This window comes from Panthera pardus, unplaced genomic scaffold (assembly GCF_024362965.1).
Source record: "Panthera pardus isolate Hobbes unplaced genomic scaffold, ASM2436296v1 HiC_scaffold_16, whole genome shotgun sequence".
NCBI lineage: Eukaryota > Metazoa > Chordata > Mammalia > Carnivora > Felidae > Panthera > Panthera pardus.
In genome coordinates this window covers 103,866,632-103,890,173 of record NW_026526721.1, presented here as the reverse complement: position 1 = coordinate 103,890,173, position 23,542 = coordinate 103,866,632, and the positions used below count along the sequence as shown (strand labels likewise).

Below are 23,542 nucleotides of genomic sequence, written 5' to 3'. Positions count from 1 at the left end.
ACAAAACCATGAGATCATGACCTGAGCTGAAACCAAGAGTTGGACGCTTAACCGACTGAGCCCCCCAGGTGCCCCTTTAATTTTTTTAATATTTATTTATTTTTGAGAGAGAGAGAAGGTGGGAGGAGGATCAGAGAGAGGAGGAGACACAGAATCTGAAGCAGGCTCCAGGCTCTGAGCTGTCAGCACAGAGCCCAACATGGGGCTCAAAGTGGTGAACTGCCAGATCATGACCTGAGCCAAAGTCAGATGCTTAACTGACTGAGCCACACAAGTGCCCCTAGACACTCCTTTTTTTTTTTTTTTTTTTTACCACCAGACCCCTAGTTGTGGTTTAGTTAGGTTTAGAATGTGCCCAACTACTAAACTACATATCCCAGATCCCTTGCCACTAGGGGCTGGGTACACAACTCATCCTAGCTAATATGGTGTAAACACAATTGTTTAGGTAAAGCTTCTAGGAAAGCTCCTTAAAGCAATAGCAGATAGCTAGAATATAATTTTTTTCTTTATTTGTGTATGTCTTTTTAAAAATATTTTGTCCTTCTTTCTTCTTCCTGCCTGAAACTCAGATGTCATCACATCTGGAGGTGGAGGTGATATATTATAACCGTAGGGCAACAAAATGACATCACAGAACCGCATACCAGCTCCATGCTGCCTCCCTCTGGATTTCCTTTACATGAGAAAAAAATGAAAACACGTATTTATTTAAGCCACCATTGCTTCAGGTTTTCCATTACTTGCAGTCAAACAAGATTCTAAGTGTTTCCCCTTTGAACCAATATACTACAGAAATGGTAGTAGATCTCCCGGCTCTTCTTGCTAAAACACATACCAGGTCTTCTGGCTCCTCTTTTCTCCCAAACCACACCCTCTAGAGTTTCTCTGGAGGGTCCCTACTGATGGGACTGTGGAGCGTGCAGGCTGAGATCCCAGCACCGAATAGGCACCAGCCAAAAGGGCAGTGTTTGTCTTCGAATGGATTCACCCTCCCACTGCAACTGAATCCTCCTACCCCACTTGAGCAAGCAGCCAATTATGTATTTAAAAGGACACAGAACAGCACTTATATGCATATGCCTAAACTACTAAATCATGGCATAGGTAATGGTCTTTCAGCTTATTTCAAACAACTATCAAGATTCCCCAGTTACACAGGAAGTTTTCCAAATGAGGCTAACCTGGCTCTAATCATACCAGGGTCCTTGCAATAGTGACAGTAGTGAGGCATTGTACCTTGCATGGCTTCGTCAGCAGCAACCATTGCATGGAAACAAAGATGAACAGCATGAGAAGACTGTTTATGAGACACATTTGAAACGCCCCCAAGGATTCACAGAAATAACTGGGGAGAGACATTTGCTCTGATTACTATGGCTGTGTAGTAAATCACCCCAAAACTTACAGGCTTAGAACAACAATAAGAAATCAGTTCCAGGAATTCAAATGGGGCACAGAAGGCTGGCTTGGCTTTGTTTCTCAGCGTCCACAGCCTCGCCTGGCAGACTAAAAGGCAGGAAGCTGGAATCATCAGAAGATTCATTCATTCACATGTCTGGTGGTTGATGCTGGCTGTTGGCTGGGGGCCTAGCTTGGGCTGTCATCTGGAGAATCCACATGAGGCCTCTCCATGTGGCCTGAGTTTCTCACAACATGGTTCTAAGGGCAAGTGTCCCAAGAGAGAGGACCGTATTACCTTTTATGACCTAGCCTTGGAAGTCATCCTGAGTCACTTCTCTATATCCTATTGGTTCAAAGGAAGGAACCATAAACTCCAGCTCTTTAGGGAGGCATGTTAATGTCACATTGCAAGAGCACATGAGATGGAATACACACATACACACACACGCGCACACACACACACACACACACACACACACACACATCAGTACAGTTATCTTTGGAAAATACAATCTGCCACAACGTCGAAAAAATTTGGATGCCCTACTTTTATACTGGTGGGTGGGGGGTGGAGAGGGGAGGCAAGAGACAGGGATATACGGTTATTTCCATAGACCAAGTGAGAACTCAATGACCTATTCAATTTTATAGTTTGTATGTATTCTCAGGCCCTTGCTATCTTAGACAGTTTGGGCTATTATAACAAAGTACCATAGACTGGCTTATAAACAACAGAGATTTATTTCTCATAGTTCTGGAGGCTGGGAAATCCAAGATCAGGGTGCCAGCACAGTCAGGATGAGGACCCTCTATGGGGTGGCAGATTGCCAACTTCTCATTTCTTACTCACATGAGAGAAGGAGCAAGGGAGCTCTCTGGGGACCCTTTCATAAGAACACTAATTCCATTCATGAGGGCTTCACCCTCATGACCAAATCACCTCTTAAAGGTCTCATCTCCTAATATTTTCACATTTGGGGTTGGGATTTCAAAATATTAGTTCTGAGGTGACACAAACATTCAATCCATTACACGTGCATTTATTCCATTGTTTGGACTATAAGATCTGTTGTCCACATTTGCATTATTGTGTCTTTTCCTGTCCCGACTCCTCCTTCCAGCTCCGGCTCACATTTCTCCTCCTTGGTAGAGCTGACCGCCCCCCTCGCCCCCTTGCCTCTGCTGCTGCTCCTTGCCCTCCTCGCCAAGCTCACAGAATTCATTTCTGTTACACCTAAGTGGTTATATTACTCCTAATCAACAGTAGTTAATATCAAACATCAGTGGGGTATTATCTGAATATCCATTCTCTGATGTTCTTTTAAGCATCTAATATTTAAGTGTAAATTTCCAATTATATCTAGAAGTATATATTGACTTACTGTAACTACAAACCAAGATGCAGTAAACATGCTCGGAAGAGCTTGCCAAAATGTTACTCTTAAGAGCCTATTAAGGAGCTTTAATATTTTATTTTGGATTATGCAGATAAATTTTATAAACAAGGTTGTTAAAAAATAATGGGGATGAGAAAGCCTTTCTATCTCTTTCTTTATATCTGGGTAGAAGGATTAAAATACAAATCTAAGTCTTTACCCTACTGGGCAAGAAGTGGGGTGATTCTTGTTCAGTCCAGATTGATACAGAGACTCCCTGACTCCACGTCACTTCTCAGCAATGACCAACATCTACCGAGAGCCTATCATGTACCGGTTAACTTTAAGTACATCATCTCACTGGATTCTCACAATGATCCTGAAAAGGTACCATTATCCCAATTTCACAGAGCTAATAAATGGCACCACTTGGATATGAACTCACACTTGCCTAATTCTAAAGCTCTGTACTTTAGACCACCCGGCACACCCTCTCTACTGATGCTGTGGTAGGTTACATGCTACAGCCTTTTTAGGTGGGAGTTCACCAGGCAGGCAGGGATCTCCAAGCCCTACTGGAAATAACAAGATCAGAGTTCAAATCTTAGCTCTTCTTTTTTTCTGTGACCTTGAACAAACCACTCTCGAATCTCATTTTCTTCTACATCCTCTAAAATAATTTATTTATTGAGCACTTATTATATATCAAGCACTTTGAATTATCTCATTTAATCCTCACATAACCTTATAAATTATTACTATTATTTACTATTATTACTTGCATTTATAGAGGAGGAAACTGAGGTTTTGGGTAGTTAGGTGACCTGTCCAAGACTGTAGAACTGATGGTAGAGCCAGATAAACCCAGGTCTGTCTGACTCCACACCTTCAACTCCTGACCACCCACATAACTGTCCCTATTAACACTTCCTCATCCATCTTGTTATAACAAACATGATGATATTTGTGCAAGCATTTTATAAATGTTAAGCATGAAACAAGTGTTAGCTATTAGGATTCTGGTTATGATAGGAAAACTGTGCGGGAAAAGGAACATTGACTCTCTGGGAATAAATGTCCACATAAACAGAGAAGTCTGGAATTCTGGAGCCAGTGTTCTCTGGAACCAAACAAAGACCGGCAGCCAGAATGTTGTGTTATTAGACGGTTCCACTTAGCACTATCCATTTTGTTCAGCTTTAAGAAAAAGTAAATCACTGCAAATGTCTTTCCAAACTGCTTTAATTATAGATTAGCCTTGTCAATCTTAATAAAATTGTGCCTCTGTTTGAGGTTTATATATGGAAAAGTGCTCACAAGCAATTACTTTTATTTCCCAAGTCTGTCATTTAAAAAATTCTTATATTCACAGCTTGATCCCCCTAACTCTATTCTTAGACTCATTTTTAGTCTGACTCTGTCTACGACTAATTCATGGCCTCATGATATTGAACAATTTAAATGTCACATTAGTGACATAGTCATTGATTTTATATTTCTGTGCAGACTAGTAGACTTGAAGATGAAAACAGTGAGGACTGTACTAAAAATATGTATTTACTTCTGAATAATCTGATTTTATTATTAAAACAAGATGAACTTTTTAAAATTAAGAAATCTTCAAGACTCACAATTCTAGGGGTGCCTGGGTGGCTCAGTTGGTTAAGTGTCAGACTTCGGCTCAGGTCACGACCTCATGGTTTGTGGGTTTGAGCCCCGTGTTGGGCTCCATGCTAACAGTGTGGAGCCTGCTTGGGATTCTCTCTCTTGCTCTCCTTCTGCCCCTCCCCTACTGGCACTCTTTCTCTCTCTCTCAAAATAAATAAATAAACTTTAAAAAAATAATTAAAAAATAAAAATGTTCATGGTTCTCAGAATGCTCTTAATTGGTGGCGAACAGCCCTTTCAGATTTTCTTGTGGATTTACTGAAAAAGTGGTACTTGCTTTGTTACCCTGGCAAACCCAGTCCATGGGAATTTAGCCTATACTGAAGAAACCTAGCTTCTTAAAATATTAACTGGAGTTTCAGCTAAGAAAAAAGGTGGCAGTGAAGGAGTGTGGGGGGAGTTCCTTAGTCACATAAGTTAGGAAAATGCTACCTTCTATTGTTCCCTCTTATAGAACCACAATGTACCTTAACAAATTAAAGGTTCTGAAAAATCCTGCAGTAGTGAAGCTCATGTAGTTTTCTATAACTGGACATTTCCCAAACTTATTTGACCACAAAATGATTTTTCCAAATAACAATAACATCACATAGAACTTATCCTCTGTTAGACTTTGGTAAAGGCTATTATAATTGATTCTGAAACAAAAACGTATGGGGCATGTGACCAACCACGTGAACTTCCCAAGACATATTATAGCTAAGAGTATAATTTTTTTTATTTTTTAAAAAAAATTTTAATGTTTGTTTATTTTTGAGAGACTGAGAGAGAGAGAGAGAGAGAGAGAGAGAGAGCACGAGCAGGGGAGGGGTAGAGAGAGAGAGAGACATAGAATCCAAAGCAGGCTCCAGGCTCTGAGCTATCAGCACAGAGCCTACACGGGGCTTGAACTCAGGGACTTCGAGATCATGACCTGAGCTAAAGTCGGATGCTCAAACAACTGAGCCACCCAGGTGCCCCAAGAGATTTACACTGAGATTACATCCTAAAGGAACTTGGTGATGCAGAGTAACACTGAAAAGCTCGCAGCATACTCTAAAGACCCTAAAATTTGGCATTATTTATTTACATCACAACTTACTCCAGAAAGATTTGTTGTAACTTATTACATAAATATAAATGGCAAAATATGAATAAGACTCAAAACAAAAAATAAATTGAATTAGAAAATCAAGGCTATAATAAAGAAAAAACAAATATGGGGGGGGAAAGAGGAGGGACCAGCACAAATGTCACTAAACTTTAAATTTAGTTCTGAGCTGCCCAGCAACCAAAGCAAAAAGGGATTCTTGGCCATTTACATAATTAACCATGATGAAAAAGAAGAAAGTTTTAACAGGTCCAGTCTATAAGGAAAACAAGGCTTTTTTGAGCTGAATTCTAAAAGTAATCATTCAAAGGGAGAATTTCATTGGAGACATAATGCCTCCAGCCATTTTCCAAATGCAGTAACAAATTTATGTGGCTAATTCTTATAGCATTGCCAATGATAAAGCTCAGGGCCAAATATTAAATTCTACAAAGTTAATGGGTTCCATTTGTCTTTGGCTGATTCAGGAAGACAAGTTACAAATCTAATAAAATCATGATAGCCCTAAGACAAATTAGCTTTGTACTTCACCATTTTCAAAATCAAACTAACAGGCAAGAAAAGATAATGCACTCTTTTTGGTTAAATAAAAATAGCTAACACTTACATAGACCTCACTATGTGCCAAGCAGTATTCTAAGCACTTTATATATATATCCATTCATTTAATCTTCATAACCACTCTATAAGGTAGGTATTACATCCTTTATTCTATAGATGGGGAAATACACACTCAGAGATTCAGTGCTCAAGGTCACAGAGCAGTACTAACACTGTCTACTGTGCAGCAGTAGACAACTGAGGCCAACTAGCAACTGAGGCCAACTTTTCCATGTAGATGGGTGGGAGAAATGGGACTAGTCTTAGGCAACTGAGGGGGAAATACTACTCCCTTCAATCTATAGAATCAGAGGAATCATGTCATTTGTTATCACTGCATCCCAAGAGCTGTAGAAGATGGTTCAAGGCCACTGTATGAGTCAAGGTCCAACCAGAAAAAGAAATCATTCTGAGTATTTAAAACAGAAGGAATTAAATTAAATACAAGAAACTGGTTACACAGAAAGAACTAAGAAACCCCCAGGAAAGTGTGAAGCAGTCCAGAGATTAGCAACAATGGGAAGGAAGGAGCCTGGGGGCTGGCATTACCTACAGCAAACCTGCCCATGGGAGCCATGAAGGGAGCCATCAAAGAGCCCCAGAGCTCCCACTCAAGCTTCTCCCTTTACCCCTCTCCAATCTTCCACTGGCTGAACACTGCCAGAATCCCGATACCCTCTAGGGATCAGACCTTCTATGATACAGGACAGAGCTGTGAAGGGTGAGAAATGGATCTAAAGCGAAAATGCCCAAGACTGGCCCAGGTGTTAACAGTATAAAAGTGAAATTCTGTCTTCCAGTAGCTGGAGCATATGGGCCCCTCAGGAGGCAAATGGCCAGTAAATAACAGCTTCAGAAAAACCAGGGAATAGTTTCTTAGGAGAGGGGTACATGTTGAAAATATAAACAGGTTCATAAACTTAGGTAAATTAATTCCATAAAAATGCATTCAGTATCTATTGTGTCCAAGTTGCCAAGGCAGTCTCCTGCATGGTGTGGCCATGGCCCTTTGGAGTTCTGGAAGCTCTTCATGGATGTGCTCCCAACTCTAATCAATTCATGCTGTCCTATCTGAGCCCCACACCTGTATGGTGGTGTCTATCCCACGGAATGGTGAACAGAGTGGGTCCTGTGACTTGTGTGCAGCAGGATAAACCTTCCTGCAGGAGGTTAGAAGAGTGACCCAACAGCAAATCAGGACTATAGAAAGATGGCTTGCTTACAGGAACATTTGAGAAATTTGCCTCATGAATTTTGAATAGAACACAGGCAGACCGGGAGGAGTTGCATTCAAACAAAAACACAGCCATGAGTGGGGAGGTAATGTGGGTGCAAGGGAACCCTTCAGGTGAGCCCTGCAAAGTCGTCAAAAGGGTGCCAGTACACAGAAAAATGGGAAACCACTGTTCTACAGAGGCACAGACACAACGCCTACTACTGTGAACTGATTTCTAGAAACCTGAAGATTAAGATATGAACACAACCTCCCGAAGCATGAGGTAGAAAATGAGAATTGCCGCAAATGGGAGATGGTGTTAAGGGGATTCCTAGAAAAAAGAAACAACTTCTAAATAAGGAAGGTGGACTTGGGGATGAGTAGTATAAATTATGGAGGGTAAGTGACATTGGAGTTGCATCTGATTTGGTTTTGACCTGCAGAGATGGGAAAAGAAAATTCCTGGTGGAGGGCACAGCCAAAGGGAAGGGACAACATCTCTAAAGCAGGGAGTTGGAGAGCCGAATCAGGCAGTCACTTATTGAAGTAAAGAGTGCAGGAAGGGAAGGGGTGGAAAATAGAAATGAAAAGGAAGATTAAGATCATACCGAAAAAGGCCCTTTTAAAATTCATAGTCAGGTAAATCTACAATGGAAATTGTTAACTCACAATTTGAACGTTTGGTCTATATTGACAGCCTTTAAAGGCAAGTGTCTTGGAACACCATTGTCCGTGTCATTTAACGTTAGAAGCAGGATGCTGGGTACATGTTCCACAGCCCTGTCCAGGGATTAATTGCTAGCTCAGAGGCAGAGACACTAGTCCGGCTGCCCTGTAGCTATAAAGTCACAGGCAAGGTGCTGAGCAAGAACAAGCACTTCACACTCGATCCAGGTGTGCAGAGAATATTCAGAAGAAAGCATTAACAACCAATATTTCCTCATAATTAACGGGAGGCAAAGGGTATATTACTAGTTTCAAGTTAAAATAATGGAGTGTAAAAAGATTTCACCTTATTCATTTCATGCTATATGATTTTTCTGCCAATGTGAGCATTTGACTGGTACATCAACCTACTGACAAATATATTCTAACTTCAACAATCTGACCATTTAAAAAAAGAATGAGTGAGAATGAATTCATTCAGCTGATATAACTGGAATTCTAATTTCAGATCTTCTGGCTTCACTAAATATATCTCATAATATTTGCGGTTTAGTTTTTATATCTCCAGCAAAAGAGAGAGAGAGAGAGGGAGAGAGAGAGAGAGAGAGAGAGAGAGAGAGAGAGAGAGAGAGAGAGAGAAAACTTGCCATGAGAAATTGATAAATTGCTATAAAGCAAAATTTAAATTTAGAAGGCTACACCACTCATAAATAACATTGTATAGTCATTTTGTGTTTCAGAACCCAGTATAGCCTTACTTTTTCAAGCATATAACTTAGCATTATTGATGAGCACTGGACGGCTTAGTTCATGTATAGAGAATGGAACACAATGAAGGAGGGGAATTTCTTTTTTGTTTACAGAAATGCATACAAAAATGGCTGGCCTGTCATATTATCTAAACCATTATTAATGTGTTACTGAAAATGGCCAAAAAAGTGACAGAAATTATTTCCTCAGAAGAGTCTTGTATTCACGGTCTAGAACACAATCCAGTTCAACCCTCATTTTCCTTATAAATTGGCTGGTCTCTCATTGCAGCAGGGATTGTCAGAGAGATGACAAGTGCCTCGCCCACAGAGGCCCCTGAGCCATGCCCAAGTCAGGGAGTAAGATGCTTACTCACCCTCTTCGAGGAGCCCTGGATTCCACTTTCAGCGCAGCCACCCCTTTGCTCTGGCTCTAACCTCTCTTCACCTGGAAAAGGGGATAAGAATAACTTCAGCCCATCACACAGGAATGTAGTGAGGAGAAAACAGAACAATGCACACGGAAGTGCTGTGAAAAGCTGAAAGATCAAATACAAATGTAGATGTTAGTATCTTCATAAGGCCTTGAAAGTACTCAACATTTTGTTTCCAATTTCAAGCCTGGGAGAAAGATTTCTATTTCCTTTTGCATCTAATTTGAACAAAAGATACAAACATCTCACTTTGACTTTTCTCCTGCTTCAAGCATTTGGCTTGAAGAAGCGTTTTTGTCAGCAAGCTGCCAACTCATAGAGTTGAAAGGAAATCCAAACCTCATTCCAAGTCAGGGGTGTGGAGGTAGAGAGGATAGGAAACATTGCTGGAACTTTCCTGGTGCAAGAAGAAACTGTTCGGACTACAGAAGTAACTATAATCACACAACCTGTTACTGACCCTGCAGAGAACCAGATATGATTTAAAAATTGAACAACAGGAAGAGACGGCTTGACTCTTTCAAGCTAATCAAGGTGAGTATATCAACGTTGAGGTAGAAATTATGTAGGTTTTGCCCCCAAGCATGAGATGACGGTGAATTGTCTTCCCACCTTGGGAACTTGTCATCATGCAGTTTCCTCTGCCTGGAACACACCTTTCCTCTTCACCTTGTCTTTTCTTAAAGAGCCATTTTTTTTTAATTGATTTATTCTTGAGAGAGAGAGAGAGCAGGGGAGGGGCAGAGAGAGAGGAAGAGAAAGAATCCCAAGCAGGCTCTGCACTGTCAGCGCAGAGCCAGACCTGGGGCTTGAACCCACGAACTGTGGATCATGACCTGAGCTGAAATCAAGAGTCGGATGCTTGGGGCACCTGGGTGGCTCAGCTGGTTAAGTGTCTGATTCGGCTCAGGTCATGATCTCCTGGTTCATGAGTTTGCACCCCATGTCGGGCTCTATGCTGACAGCTCAGAGCCTGGAGCCTGTGTCTCTCTCTGCCCCTCTTCTGCTCATACTCCATTTCTCTCTCTCTCTCTCTCTCTCTCTCTCTCTCTCTCTCTCTCTCTCTCTCTCTTTCTCTCTCTCTCTCAAAAATAAACAAAACAGGGGCGCCTGGGTGGCGCAGTCGGTTAAGCGTCCGACTTCAGCCAGGTCACGATCTCGCGGTCCGTGAGTTCGAGCCCCGCGTCGGGCTCTGGGCTGATGGCTCGGAGCCTGGAGCCTGTTTCCGATTCTGTGTCTCCCTCTCTCTCTGCCCCTCCCCCGTTCATGCTCTGTCTCTCTCTGTCCCAAAAATAAATAAAAAATGTTGAAAAAAAAAAATTAAAAAAAAAAATAAACAAAAAATAAACAAAACATTCAAAAAAAAGAGTTGGATGCTTAACCAACTGAGGCACCCCCTCAAGGAGCTATTTCTTAGGGAAGACTCTCCTGCTGACACCTCCACCACCCCCCATTCCAGTTCATGTGTCCAGTGTAAAAAACGTGAGCAAGCTAAACTCCTTTATAATCACTGACCATTGTTGGAATTAGTGATTCATTAACTTAACTAATGAGTGTCTGTTGTTCTTTCTCCCCTCCCCAGTAAGCTCTGTGAGGACAGGGAAGAGTTTGACTTTATAGAATCCCCACAACAGAATACAGCATCTCCTAACTCAGAGAGGGCCCTCATTAAATATTTATTAAATAAGTAATCAAAGAAATACGATCTGAAAAGAACGTCAAAGCAGATTATTTCAGATCACAAATTATTTCTATATAAGCACATTGATGTAAATATATGCTGCATTACAATAAAATCCTTAATTAACTGTTGCTCAGGGAGAACATATTGCAAATGGAGGGAAACCATAAAATGAGAAGGTTAATAAATCAATTTTAATAACAAGTTAATAGTAAGGAAATATGTTGCACGCTCTGAATAAAGATTTCTTATGGATTGGATGGTTTCCAAGGTCCCAACTGCCCATGTTTAGACATTTTGAAGAAGGGACGTGAAAAGGGCAGAACAACTGCTTCCCAAGCTGGAAGGCACATCTCCTTGTCAGTGAACATCAGAGAGAAACTCCCTTCTGGACCAGGTATCACGTGATAGAACAAAAAGTTACATGATGAGGCCACCCAATCTTTCTCAAGCTATCGGGACAGTTCCCAGAAGCGCAGGTAGGACAGCGGCCAGTTTTGTTGCATCCTGTTTACTTTCTTCTGTTTTAAAAAGTTGAAAAGTAGCGCTAATTTGACATTCATTCATATGAGTGTAAATAAATGAGGAGGATAAAATTTTCAAACAATATTATTTAAGCACTACAGCAAGATAAAAGTTAGTGTTCTTAACTGCTATCAAGCTATACTCCGAGACCAGTCTTTTTTTGGATAAAAGTCAGTTCCCACCCCCCTTCCATCTGTTTTTTTTCTCTTGCACACACTTATTTACACCCAATTTGGTGCCAATTTTCAACAAAGTTAGGTTTCCTTTTAATTTTTACATTACGATCTTCCTTTATCTTTCAGGTATTCTATGGGACGTAGACCTATATGCTATCTTCCTCACTAACTGGAATTTATAACTATCTGTGAGCCAAGTCTGCCCCCACTCATTTGTGTGTTAAACAAATATAAAGAATAAGGACGCTGAGTAATAAACATCATGTCTCTTCTGGAGCTTTTAAAGCTATAGTGTTTCTTTTTGTTCCTTGGAAAGGTTGTACGCGATAAATTACATTACAAATAAAAATGAATCAAGTGAGACTGAGAGGTCAGAGAAGAAATACAGAGGCGCCAGTTTCTGTAGAGGGTCTTTAATGGATGGTATTTTGAGGCTATCAATTTGGAAAGAAAAAAAGTAAGTAAAAGTCCATTTCATGCTCATTTTGCAGACCTCATCCTTTTCTTTGTTTTCATACAATTAACTGTGCCAGTGTTTTATTTTATACAAGATCTATGTTGATCTTCTACTCTGTCCTAATATTATGCAAACAAATTCTAACTCCTTAAAGGCAGACAGAAATTAAGCCATTCAAATGCTGTAGTTTAGTAATTTCAAAATAACAGTAAGTAAGGCATTTTCACCTATGTATCACCAGTCATGCCACTCCCCCTTAATTTTTGTCATTGTTCCTACTACTACTCACAGAAATCCTAAAAGATCAGATAATAAAGACCCAAACAGGTCTTTACATTTTTTTCAATTTCGAAACTAAAGTCCATCTCAAACTATGAACTGCCTTCATTCTTGAACTTACTTTAAAATTGTCAATTTGTTTTTTCTCTGGGAAAGTAAGAATAAGTCATGACCAAAGGGGAAACTGCCACTTGTTGCCCTTTATGGAGTCTCTCCTTCACTCCATTTAATGGCAAATGGGAGTGTAGACCTGGGTTTACTCGATGCCAGTGGAGGAATCCTTTTTTTTTCCCCCATAACAACAAACATCTAGCAGAGTTCCTTGAATATAGAAAATGTTCAATGTAAATCTGGCAAAAAACAAAAACAAAAAAAGAGGAAGAGTGAATAAAAGAATAATGCAATTTTCATTGTTTAAAAATGAATCATTTCCACTCCTTTATCTGACTATGATTTGAAACCCCTTGATAATCAAGCTTTACCAAATAGTTTTAATGACTCAGTACAGAGAAATAGACCAGGGTACAGAGAAATGTGGTTTTAGGAGAGCTTAGAAAGAAGGACCTGTGCTCAACCAAGTTTCACATGAAACTTGGCAGTGGCATTTCCAAGCTTCTCCAGAAGCAAAAAGGATTGTTTTAGAGTATAAGGCAAAGTAAGGTGTTCCCAGGAGCAGAAATATTTTAAATGTTTTCATTTAGGCAGGGCAAATGGCCTGTTTAAATCAAACGAGGACCCCTAACCTTGGTTCATAAGGCTATTGGGGAGATACAGTGTGACTTACTCTGAGAAAAACCTGCTTTTATCTGGCCTACATCTGAATCCTGCTTGTCTCTACATTTTCCTTTGCTTTTACTTTTTTCTCTCATTGACTATGGAATTTCCTGTTTGATTTTTCTATAGGGGTCCTGGTGTGTAAGGGGTGAAGAAATGAATAAATTCTAATCCTAAAAAGATAACTGTTTCAATCTGCCTTAATAAAAGCACAAGTTCCTGGCTTCTCCACGGTGTCACTCTAAGACGCTTCTTGAGGCCACCACCCAGCAGATAAGTTGCTTACTGGTCAGGAACCGCGGCAACTCTCCTCCTTCCCGTGCACTAAGGGTCATCCCCAGGGAGTAGTGACTTCAAGGACAGGTCTTTCGTCCCCTGTGCTAAGTGAGAGCACAGACGCCCTTTAAAGACAAACTTTGCAAACAAGAATAACCTTGAGAAAGACCCTTATACGCAGATCAATGCTCAGGAACGGTGCCAACCACTTACAACTCCCCTTTGACATTTCACAGATGTGTTTCACGCTAGGGAAGAGGCCTCCTTCTACACCGAAACCCAAATCCATGCTTTGTGTCTTGGGTGCAGTGGGGGACTTATCGGATGAGCCGCTGGGGAAATACGTGCCCCCTATGCTCTCTTTGGTCAACTAGAGTCACCTTGGCAGAGGGTTCCCCTGCCTCCCAGGGGATACTTCTGTGGTGCCTTGACCTAAGCCTCTCCCGGGAATTCTTTATCTGTTCGGGAGGTCTTGTGGAGTGCAGCTTCACAGTCCCACGGATCTGCCCAGAACCATCCGGCGGTCCCCAGCCCCCAAGCTCTGGGACGACTTCGGGGCTGCGCTAGCCATTAATGGACATCATCCATTTTTAATCAGAAAGATCAGAAGAAAGATGGTAAGCGAATCCCAGTCGCAAGTCAATTTAAATAACATTCCTGGGGAAATCCAATCACTTAAAACTGAGACACCTACGCTAGCAAGAGCCCCCGCCCGACTAGCAAGGAAGAGCGCGACGGCTGAATTAATCAAGATCAGGGGGCTCCAGAGCTGAGCGCGGAGCGTTAACCCTTCCAGCCCCGGAGAGTGACAAGGGGGCTTGCAAAAGCGCGGACGGCCAGGGCGAAGATGCCCACGGCAGCCACGCACAGGCTGCCTCTGCCATCTTGGGCGGCTCCGAACGCCCAGAGCTCTACCCGGGAGGCTGGGCGCTCGCGGTTAAGGTCAGAAGCTCAGGAAGCCGCTCCGGCTGCGAGGAGAGGCCGCCTCCCGCAGCCTCTGCGCGCCTTGGGCTCCTCCTTCCGCCCAAGCGTGGCCAAGTGAGGACTGCTCCGGCCGCAGGTAGCCGAGGCGCGGGAGGCGGCGCGCTGGACCCAGCGGAGCGCCCAGGGAGGGGCCGACGGACACGCGGACAGACGGATCCCCCAACCCCCGCCCGGGACATTAGCAACGGTCTGCGCGGGCCATGTGGGGGCCCGGGGTCACAGCCGAGGGCCTGTCGGTGGCGCCCGCACCGCCGCCGCTGCTGCCGCTGCTGCTACTGCTGACGCTGGCGCTTGTGGCGCCCTCGCGGGGCGGCGGGGGCTGCGCGGACCTGGCGTGTGGCGAGCGGGAGCGCTGCTGCGACGCGGCCAACGCCACAGCGGTGCGCTGCTGCAAGCTGCCGCTGCACGCCTTCCTCGACAACGTGGGCTGGTTCGTCCGCAAGCTCTCGGGGCTGCTTATCCTGCTAGTGCTCTTCGCCATCGGCTACTTCCTGCAGCGCATCATTTGCCCCAGCCCACGCAGGTACCCGCGCGGTCAGGCGCGGCCCGGGCAAGCACGGCCCGGGCCGCCGGGGGGCGCGGGGCCGCCGGGGGCCGCGGGGCCGCCCGACGACGACGACGACTCGCCCGCGCTAATGCGCGACGAGGCGGCTGCCGGCTCCCAGGACTCACTGCTGGACAGTGGAGGCGGGGGCCGGGGAGGCGGAGGGCGCTCGGCCCCCTCCTGCGCCTCCGAGCACGAGCTTCGCGTAGTCTCGCCGGTCTTCCTGCAGCTGCCCAGCTACGAGGAGGTCAAGTACCTGCCCACCTACGAGGAGTCCATGCGGCTGCAGCAGCTCAGCCCCGGGGAGGTCGTGCTGCCCGTGTCGGTGCTTGGCCGCCCACGAGGCGGCGGCGCCGGGGAGTCAGACGGCGGGGAGGGCCGCTTCCCGCTCATCTGAGCGTCTACGGCCGCTCGAGGACCGCGCGGACAGAACGGGGCTAGGTGGGCTGCGGGTGGGACGCAACGGCCGAGGTGGTACCTGCCACCGCCAACTGCCTCAGACCCCGCCTGGTACCCGGGCCGAATCGCCCGTCGCTCGGCGACTGGGCTGGAGTCACTCCCGTTTCCCGCCCCCACCCCCGTTCCCACCCCCCCCCCCCCTCGAGATCTTAAGTTTCCCTACGTTTCATTCGGTTCAAGGAAACGTTAGGCGCGCGCGGCGGGGGCCACAGCAGCGGACAACCCAGGAGCGCAACTTCGAAGGCCGTCCCTACCCTCAGCCTCTGCTCAGACTGTGTTCACTCGTAAGTGCCTGCTTTCCGAATCAAAGAGAACACGTGAGCCCTTTCGTGAGTCGGGAGAAAGGTAGCAACCTTTAGGGATGAAGGAAAAGGGACGCAGTTCCATACCTCTCCCTCTTGCCCAGACAGGTCACGGTCTCCGAAGATAAGCCAAGGGCTAGGAGCCGTGGGGGTGAGCCACCACTGGAGACTGCTGCGCGCGGTCGGGGAGATCAGCTCCTAGGTATGATTGAATCCCTCCCTTACGGAGAACACCCACCCTCCACCAAAAAAAACTTGCTATCTTCCTGGCCAAGTATAGTCACAGCTGATGGCTCACAATTTGATGAGGAATACCCAGGATATCCAGTTAGGGGGTGTACCTATTGAAGATACAGCATTTAGGTATATTGAAGACCGTATTTGTAATAAGGTACAGTTGGGCTTTTGATTTTTCAGTTACTGAGAAGATACTTATATTTATTTGTCTTTTATTTTTATATTTTTACCATGGATTGAACGTATCAGGAGTGTGTGCAGTTAATGACATGATAATCGTCTTTTCCTCTTTTTTAGGTCTTAATGGCCTAAATTGTCATTATTGTTTAATAAAATGTTGGACATTATTTCATTTACAATGGGGGAAAAAAGGAGGCATGGTCAAACGAGACAACATATGTGACATAAAACACATGACGGATATCTTATTTTCACAATTTGAGATGAATATATTTTATTTTTAGTACTGTGTCATAACATATAACTTTTTGTAATAACTATAGATTGTGTAGTCTAGGTCTTAATTGTGTCATTCACCACATAGTTATATGTAGAAATGATTGATACACGTATGCCGTACCATGAAGCATGATGTCATGCACTTTTCCCTCTATTTTAAAATACATTCCACAACATGATACAAAACATAAGAACTTGTGACTTGTGACTTCTCTTCAAAGCCATAATTGTGCAAGTAATGTACTACAGAAGGATTTAGTCAACCTATCCTAAGAAAAAAATAAATGTCATTGTATCAGTTCCACCATCCTATGAAATGTCCTTTAAGCAAATGGTAATTTAAAATAATATATTAAAATGCATTATGTATAATGTACATATGTATATTGTATATGTACAATATACACATTGTATACCATATAATTATTATACTTTATGATTGTCATGAAAAGTAGGAAACAAAAGGTTTCTCTGCTTGTGGAAAGATGAGTGTTATTAAGAAAGATTTTACACGGGAACCACACATATGTACCTAGAAACACTGATTTTATGATCGAAAACTTTGACAGTCCTGAAATTGTATTAGAAGAAACTGATGATTTGATTAATTTGAGAAATGATTTAATTGAGAAATTACTGTGAGAAAATGATTTAAACTTTTAAAGGCGAATAGAAAAAGTCTGGCAGTTCTAAGAAATCTTAAAATGTCTGAATTGTAATAGAACAGAATGGTTTACTCTAAAGTTCTAAAAGCTAATGACCCTGTCATTGAAATCATTTGAAGTGTATTAAAGCATAGAAAAACATTAAAATCTTTCTCTCTGTAAATTGTATCAGATGTGTGACTATATGGTATGTATTAAAATATGAAATGTGTATCTTTGTTATTTATAAGCAGTCTTAAGCTGTGAGTTGGCAAAACAATGAGTAGAGACTACATGAATTGACAATGGCACAAGATTTAATGAAATCATAGCATATTGAATAATTGCGTATATTCATGTTAGTCAAACACTATAAATCTTAGTTTTACGCGTGGCTATCAATACTACCCACCATTCAAACAAACTGGAAAGTTGCCTTAATCTTTTAAATTATTTATCCTTTGAGGGTACACTGTTTTAGACACTTCTTCAAATTCCCCATATCTGAAACATCAACATAAATATCCATATATATATCCATCCTGTATGTTGTTGCTATTACTAACATCTTGACCTTTGCAACAAAATCTTGTAAAAATATACTTATAATATGAATCAAGTATATTTCCTTTGTATCAACTATGGAACAATTCTCTCCCTAAGATTCAGAATGTCTGTAACGTAACAGTAATCATGAAGGAGATTACACTAAATTTTAAAATTACAACAAACTACGTTTGGTTTTTTTCCTAGTCATCACATAAGCTTTTATGCACATCCCTCATTTAATAAAAATGAGTTTGACTCTGTGTTTTTCTTGCACTTCATTGATTTACCAAGCACAATTTTGTGGGAAAAAAATTCTTAAAAACTATTTTTATTAACGATGAATGAATGTGTTTCATGGTAACACAAACACATATATAACACACCACGTTAATACAGAACCTGTGTATTCACATTGCTAAAGTATCTGGATAGAAATATTTTTAAGGTACTACGGGCAGTATTTAGATGTTCAATTTTATAGATATTACCTGGAAATTATTTATTACATAGAACTAGTAGAGAATAGAAATGTAAAAAACATTAATGTAGAAAAGTTATTCTCTCACTTGAAAATAATTCATGATATGATGATTTTACTTATTTTCAATCTTTTATATATAGGTCAGAGCACAGGTATATATATATATACACATATATATACATATACACACACATATGTATATATATGTGTATATATATGTATATATTTATGTATGTATAAAATCACCAGTTGCTTAAAGACATGACTATTTTCTGTTTATATTTTTATATATTATATAATTATACATGTGTATACACACACACACACATATAAAATAATCTGCTTAAAAGCAATTTTGTTGTTGGTGTCCAATATCATAACAAAGGGGATAATGTCTTCTTGAGATAGAATGACAGTTTTAAGAGGCCATTAAATCAACCATGGAAAATGGCTTTGGCAATTATGCCAAAGGACATGAGGTGTACTATATAAGGAAAACAAGATTCAATTGTAAAGGCTGAAGGGAATATTAAGGAAATGGCCTCGACAGTTTAAAAGACAATATGCTAAGTACCTTAATGTACTTTATGTATACAGTTTCTCTCAAGTGGAATTAATAAAGGAAACAGTTCATAGCTGGAACTTATTATGTTATAAACATGAATATGGTGTTCAGATTTATACAATGTTCTGTACTGATTTCTGTATAAATTTTATGAACATAATTAATTTAGATTTCCAGATTGAAAGAAACAATGATGAATCGTTTTATTTTGAGCAGCCCAGCGTTAACCATCTCTGCAAAACTGTAAGTTGCTGACAACGAATCAGTGATAGAATATTTGGCAAGTTTATATCTGACCGCACTAGTTTACAATTTACTTTTTCATTCTCCTTTCATCCATTGGTAAAAGATGAAAAGCTAAGGGAAGGTATTTTATCAACAAAGAATGAATCAACAAGCAGCTAACTGTAAGGAATTAAGATATCCTTTCCTCCATAAAGATGGAGGAAAATTTTTAAAAAATAATTAAGACATCCTTCCATCTTTATGAAGGAAAGGATGTCTTAATTCCTTTTTTAAAATTTTGCCTATAAAGTAATCAAATGTCAAATAAAACCAATACTTTGATTATATTTAAATACATATAGAACCTAATTTTATTTATTTTCTTTTACTTACAGAATTTGCTTAAAAAAAAAAAGATTTTATTTTTAAGTAGTCCCTACACTTGATGTGAGGTTGGAACTCACAACCCTGAGATCAAGAGTCGCTTGCTCCACTGACTAAGCCAGTCAGGCCGCCCTCAGTTTAAATTTTATGACAAAAATTATACTATGATGGACATTTATGTTTGCCATCAACCTAAAGATTATCACTTTTTTTTCCTCTTCAACTTCTTAGCTAAGCACCTTCATTGTCTTGATTTCTCCTAGTTCTTATTTTCTTTGTATGTTGTTATTATCTTGCTTTGAATTTTCAGTAGATGTTTTCACTGAAACACATGTTGTAGGACTCCAAGTTTCTCTTTTCTGTGATTTAGTATCACTCTGGTTATGGCTTGGCCTTTTGCACAGTTTCTTCTTTTGATAAATGTTATTTTTCTGAAGTGTTTTCTTTGTTTTTCTGTTTGCATCTGACTTCTCTTGGTTTCCAGTTTTGAGCCAGGTAGTTTTCCTTTTTATTCATGGAAGGACTGTAAACATATTTTTCGTTCTTATCCATAGAGATTTTATCTTGTCACTGAGCAAATGATCGTATCTTTGCATCCCTCTAGAAAGAATTTTCATTTTTCTGGATCTCAAACGGTAATTCTTGATTTACCTTTTTATATTTTGCTTCCTCACTTGAAATTTTCTAGAGAGATTGTCAGCACTTTTCTCCCTGTCTTTCCCCTAAAAATGTGCCCTCTGCTATATTTATAAGGGCAGAGAATTAGACCCTTGAATCTTAGTAGTGACAGGGACCTTATTTTGGCTTCCAAACCTCAAGGACATTATTTGTCCATTGACTGCTATATCTTTATGCTTCTAGGTTTTCCTCACAGGCATCTTTGTGGTTTCCTCTGTGTCTGTCATTTTATCTGAGGAATAGTTAACTGTTTTCTTCTCATTCTTGCTCACAGACATTCTACTTGTTATACTAGATAAAAGATCATATCCTTCTGTTCTTACAGAGAGGACCTTATTTGAGCCTTTAGACCTCAAGGATAGTTTGATTTACCATTGATTGCTGTATCTTTTACATTCTTACAGATTTCTGCATGGGCTCTGAACTTCTGTATGTAGTATCACAGTTTTACTGAGTAGATTAGACAGTACCTCTAACTTTACATTTCTTTTATTCCTGCCTCTAGATGATCTTGAAGAATCCCTACTGTAGTGGTTCAGATTTTATCTAAGGAACTGTGAATAGTTTTATCTTCTGCCTCTTTGTTGGCTACGTTTGTTTGATCAGAGAAAGGATTAGAACTCTCCACGTTAACACCTGTTTTATTTTGGTTTGTGAGAATTTTTTTCTTATGTATTGACCAAAGATTTTACCAGATCAAAATTAATATTTATTATTTTCCTGGGTCCTAAAAGTATCTTCTCTTCATTTGTAGGTTTAGCTTTTTTCTTGCAAACTGTTCATTGGTTTGTCACGTTTCTCCATGTGCATGACCCCTGTTGAGCTAGCCAAATGATCAGATTCCCATAGATTTACACCAGTTTACTTCTTCCTCTGATGTTACAGTCTGTGTCTTTTTTCCATAGCTCCATCTTCTGAGTTTTTCTCTTGGAAGCTCTTCACAGTATTCTTTTAATTTTTCTTTATTTGAAGTATTTCTGTTGACATAAGCATCTGAGACTCTAGAGTTCTATATCTGTGTCTGGGATATAGGGACAATGCTGATTCAGCTTTGCTTGAAAATTAACCTCATATTTCTTTACATTCATCTCTGCACATTACCTGTTGGACTAGGCAAGTGTTTAGATTCTTGAAACTTTTATGTTTTTTAGGGTAAATCTTGTTCTTTGAGTAACTCCATCTTGCATGTTCTTAGGCCACACATCTTCAGTTTGAGAGGCATTAATTTTGGATTCATATTCACAAGGACTACAAGAGTTTACTTGGCTGAGATCTGGTCCATCCTTACTTTTGTGCACCGAATCAAACATTTCTTCAAATCCACTATAGTCACCTTCCAAACATCATGTCTTTTGTTTGAAGTCTTCAAGTGCATTTCTCTTTTTTCTTGATGGTTTCGATACAGTACTAATAACTATTGGCTCCAGGTTTTCTTTTGGTGTTTTTTTTTTAATGTTGTGTGGCTTTCTACATTTTCTTTTGACTGAAAAATATGTACACCATCCCGTGTATGTTCTAATATCTTTTCCTAATACTTGGTTTTCTTTTTTTTAATGTTTATTTATTTTTGAGAGAGAAACAGAGTATGAGCAGGGAGGGGCAGAGAGAGAGAGGGAGACGCAGAATCTGAAGCAGGCTCCAGGCTCTGAGCTGTCAGCATGGAGCCCGATGCAGGGCTCAAACTTGCGAACTGTGAGACCATGACCTGAGCCAAAATTGGATGCTCAACCAACTGAGCCACCCAGGTGCCCCTCTACTACTTGGTTTTCCTGAGTATTTTTAACATCTTTTATTATAGCTATTTTAGGTTTTTCTTATAATCTCTCTGATGTATCTGAATCCTTCCTAAGTAAGGTTATGAGGAAGCTTTTAAAATTTGGAGTTGCTATATCGTAATGCCTGCTGACTCTTCTACTGGCTGCACTTTAGCAGTTTTCCTAAGGTTCTCTTTCATGCCTGTAGGATTTTCTGCCAACTCCCACTTCTGCTTTGGAGCTGTCCTGAGGTTCTTGACACCTGTCAAGTCTTCTCCTGGGTTCTTTTCTTTAGGAGTTTTGTCTGTTGGTGCCCATTGGGTCTTCTCTAGGTTCAATCTTTTCCACAGAAGTTTTCAGAAGTTTCTTGATTGTTGGTTCAGCTAATTCACATTCTCCGTGGGACAGCTGGTAGCTGTCCCAAGCTTCTTGTTGATTGTCTTATATTCTAAGGGTCCACCATTTGTTGTGTGATTTTCATAAGGCCCTTGGTTCCTGTTGAGTCTTCCACTGGGTCCACTTTTCCTAGGCATTCCAAACAAACTCCTGATAGCTCTGAGTGAGATTTTCACCTTTCCACATTTCCATCTGGGAGAGAAGGAGTTCTGGTTGCTTTTGCTCTCTGGTTGTATTGCTCGCTTTGGTGTTTTTATGAGCTCTTTGATGCCTTCAGATCTTGTATGGAGTCTGCCTTTTCCTCAGTTGTCCCCAGTGGTCTCCCAAGGGTTCTGAGATTTTCTAATGGTTATGATTTGTGCTTTGGACTGTTCTAAGCTTTTTGTGGAGGTCACAACCATTTGTTTATTCCTCTAGTCCTGTTGGTGTTTGTAGGAATTCTCTGATACCTGCCAGGTCTCCCAAGGTTCTGGTTTCACTTTAGGTGTTTTCAGTAGCCTCCTGACACCTGCTAGAATTTCTACTGGCTCTGGGTTCAGCTTTCAAGTGTTCTAAGCTTTCTGTGAACATAATCATCATTTATTTGTTCCACTGGGTCTTTTGGTATTTATAGGAGCTGATAGCTGCCAGGTCTTCTTCCTTGGGTTCTGGTTTTATTTTAGGTGACTTAAGCATTCCTGTGAGGATTCGTAGTTTTTGCTGGGTCTAGTTTGTGCTTTGGCATATTCCTAAGCTTTCTGTGAAACGTATCACCATTTAGTTGTTCCTGTTTATTTTGGTGTTTGAGGGAGCTCTCTGATACCGGCCAAGTCTTCCACATGTTCTGCCTTCTCCTCAGGTGTTTGAAACCACCTCCTGAGGAGTGTTAGAGTTTCTACAGTTTCTGGACTGTTTGGGGGTCTTCCTAAGCTTTTTGTGGACACCTAATTTCATTTCAATCTGTTTATAATTAAGAATTTCATAAGTGAATTTCTGAAACTTATAGTATTGTGTGTGAGTTCTGGCAATTAATTTTGGTAGGTTAAATATCATTTCTAGCAACTCTACCTCAGATTTAAAATTTGGTAGCAATTTATATTGTAGCTATTTTTCCAAAGAGTGAAATGCAAACATGTGCACTATTTTAGACATAAGCTTGGCAGCTGCTGTGAGAAGTGGCACTATTCCCTTGCTACCATGATAATGATAACAATGATAACTATAATTCATTGGATGTTTACATGTGGCAGGTGCTGTTCAAGGCATCTTTCATATATTATCTCATTTAAAATTCATAACAGGAGGAGCTAAGGACTAACCCCATTTTATAGATGAGAAAAGGGCAGCCAGAGAGGCTGAGTAGTGTGTCCAAAGTCACAGGGATGATAAGTAGAAGATCCAGGAGGCAGATCCAGCCTCTCTGACTCCAGAGTTAGTACTCTTAACCACTAAATTTTCAACATGCAATTAATTTAACCTCGTAGAATATTTTATTATTAGAGCTGTGGCTATAGCTGCAAAGCATCACATT

General features: G+C 41.0%; 1 protein-coding gene and 1 long non-coding RNA gene across 25 annotated transcripts in view; one reads left to right on the top strand and one right to left on the bottom strand.

Annotated features, from left to right (window-relative positions):
- Window positions 1–15,853, bottom strand: part of LOC109262067 (uncharacterized) — a 109,009-nt gene extending 93,156 nt beyond the window's left edge. For both annotated transcript variants that reach the window (XR_002077615.1, XR_002077614.2), the window contains exons 1-2: window positions 15,748–15,853; window positions 9,147–9,217 (exon numbers count right to left, since the gene is read on the bottom strand). This is a non-coding gene — a long non-coding RNA (uncharacterized LOC109262067). The remainder of the gene's footprint in view (window positions 1–9,146; window positions 9,218–15,747) is intronic.
- The window catches only part of CUNH3orf80 (chromosome unknown C3orf80 homolog), a 72,862-nt gene continuing 63,050 nt past the window's right edge, over window positions 13,731–23,542 (top strand). For 9 of the 23 annotated variants that reach the window (XR_002077601.2, XR_002077602.2, XR_008422529.1 and 6 more), the window contains exons 1-3: window positions 13,743–15,146; window positions 15,539–15,642; window positions 18,773–18,838. Coding sequence is in view for 6 of the 23 variants with exons in the window: in XM_019440459.2 (XP_019296004.1) it covers window positions 14,556–15,146; window positions 15,539–15,642; window positions 15,769–15,862 (789 nt within the window). In the remaining 17 variants the exon portion in view is untranslated. Of the gene's footprint in view, window positions 15,341–15,538; window positions 15,643–15,768; window positions 15,880–16,194; window positions 17,828–18,772; window positions 18,839–23,542 lie in introns of those variants that run through there. The other 14 variants (XR_002077594.2, XR_002077596.2, XM_019440456.2 and 11 more) reach the window with 10 other exon arrangements.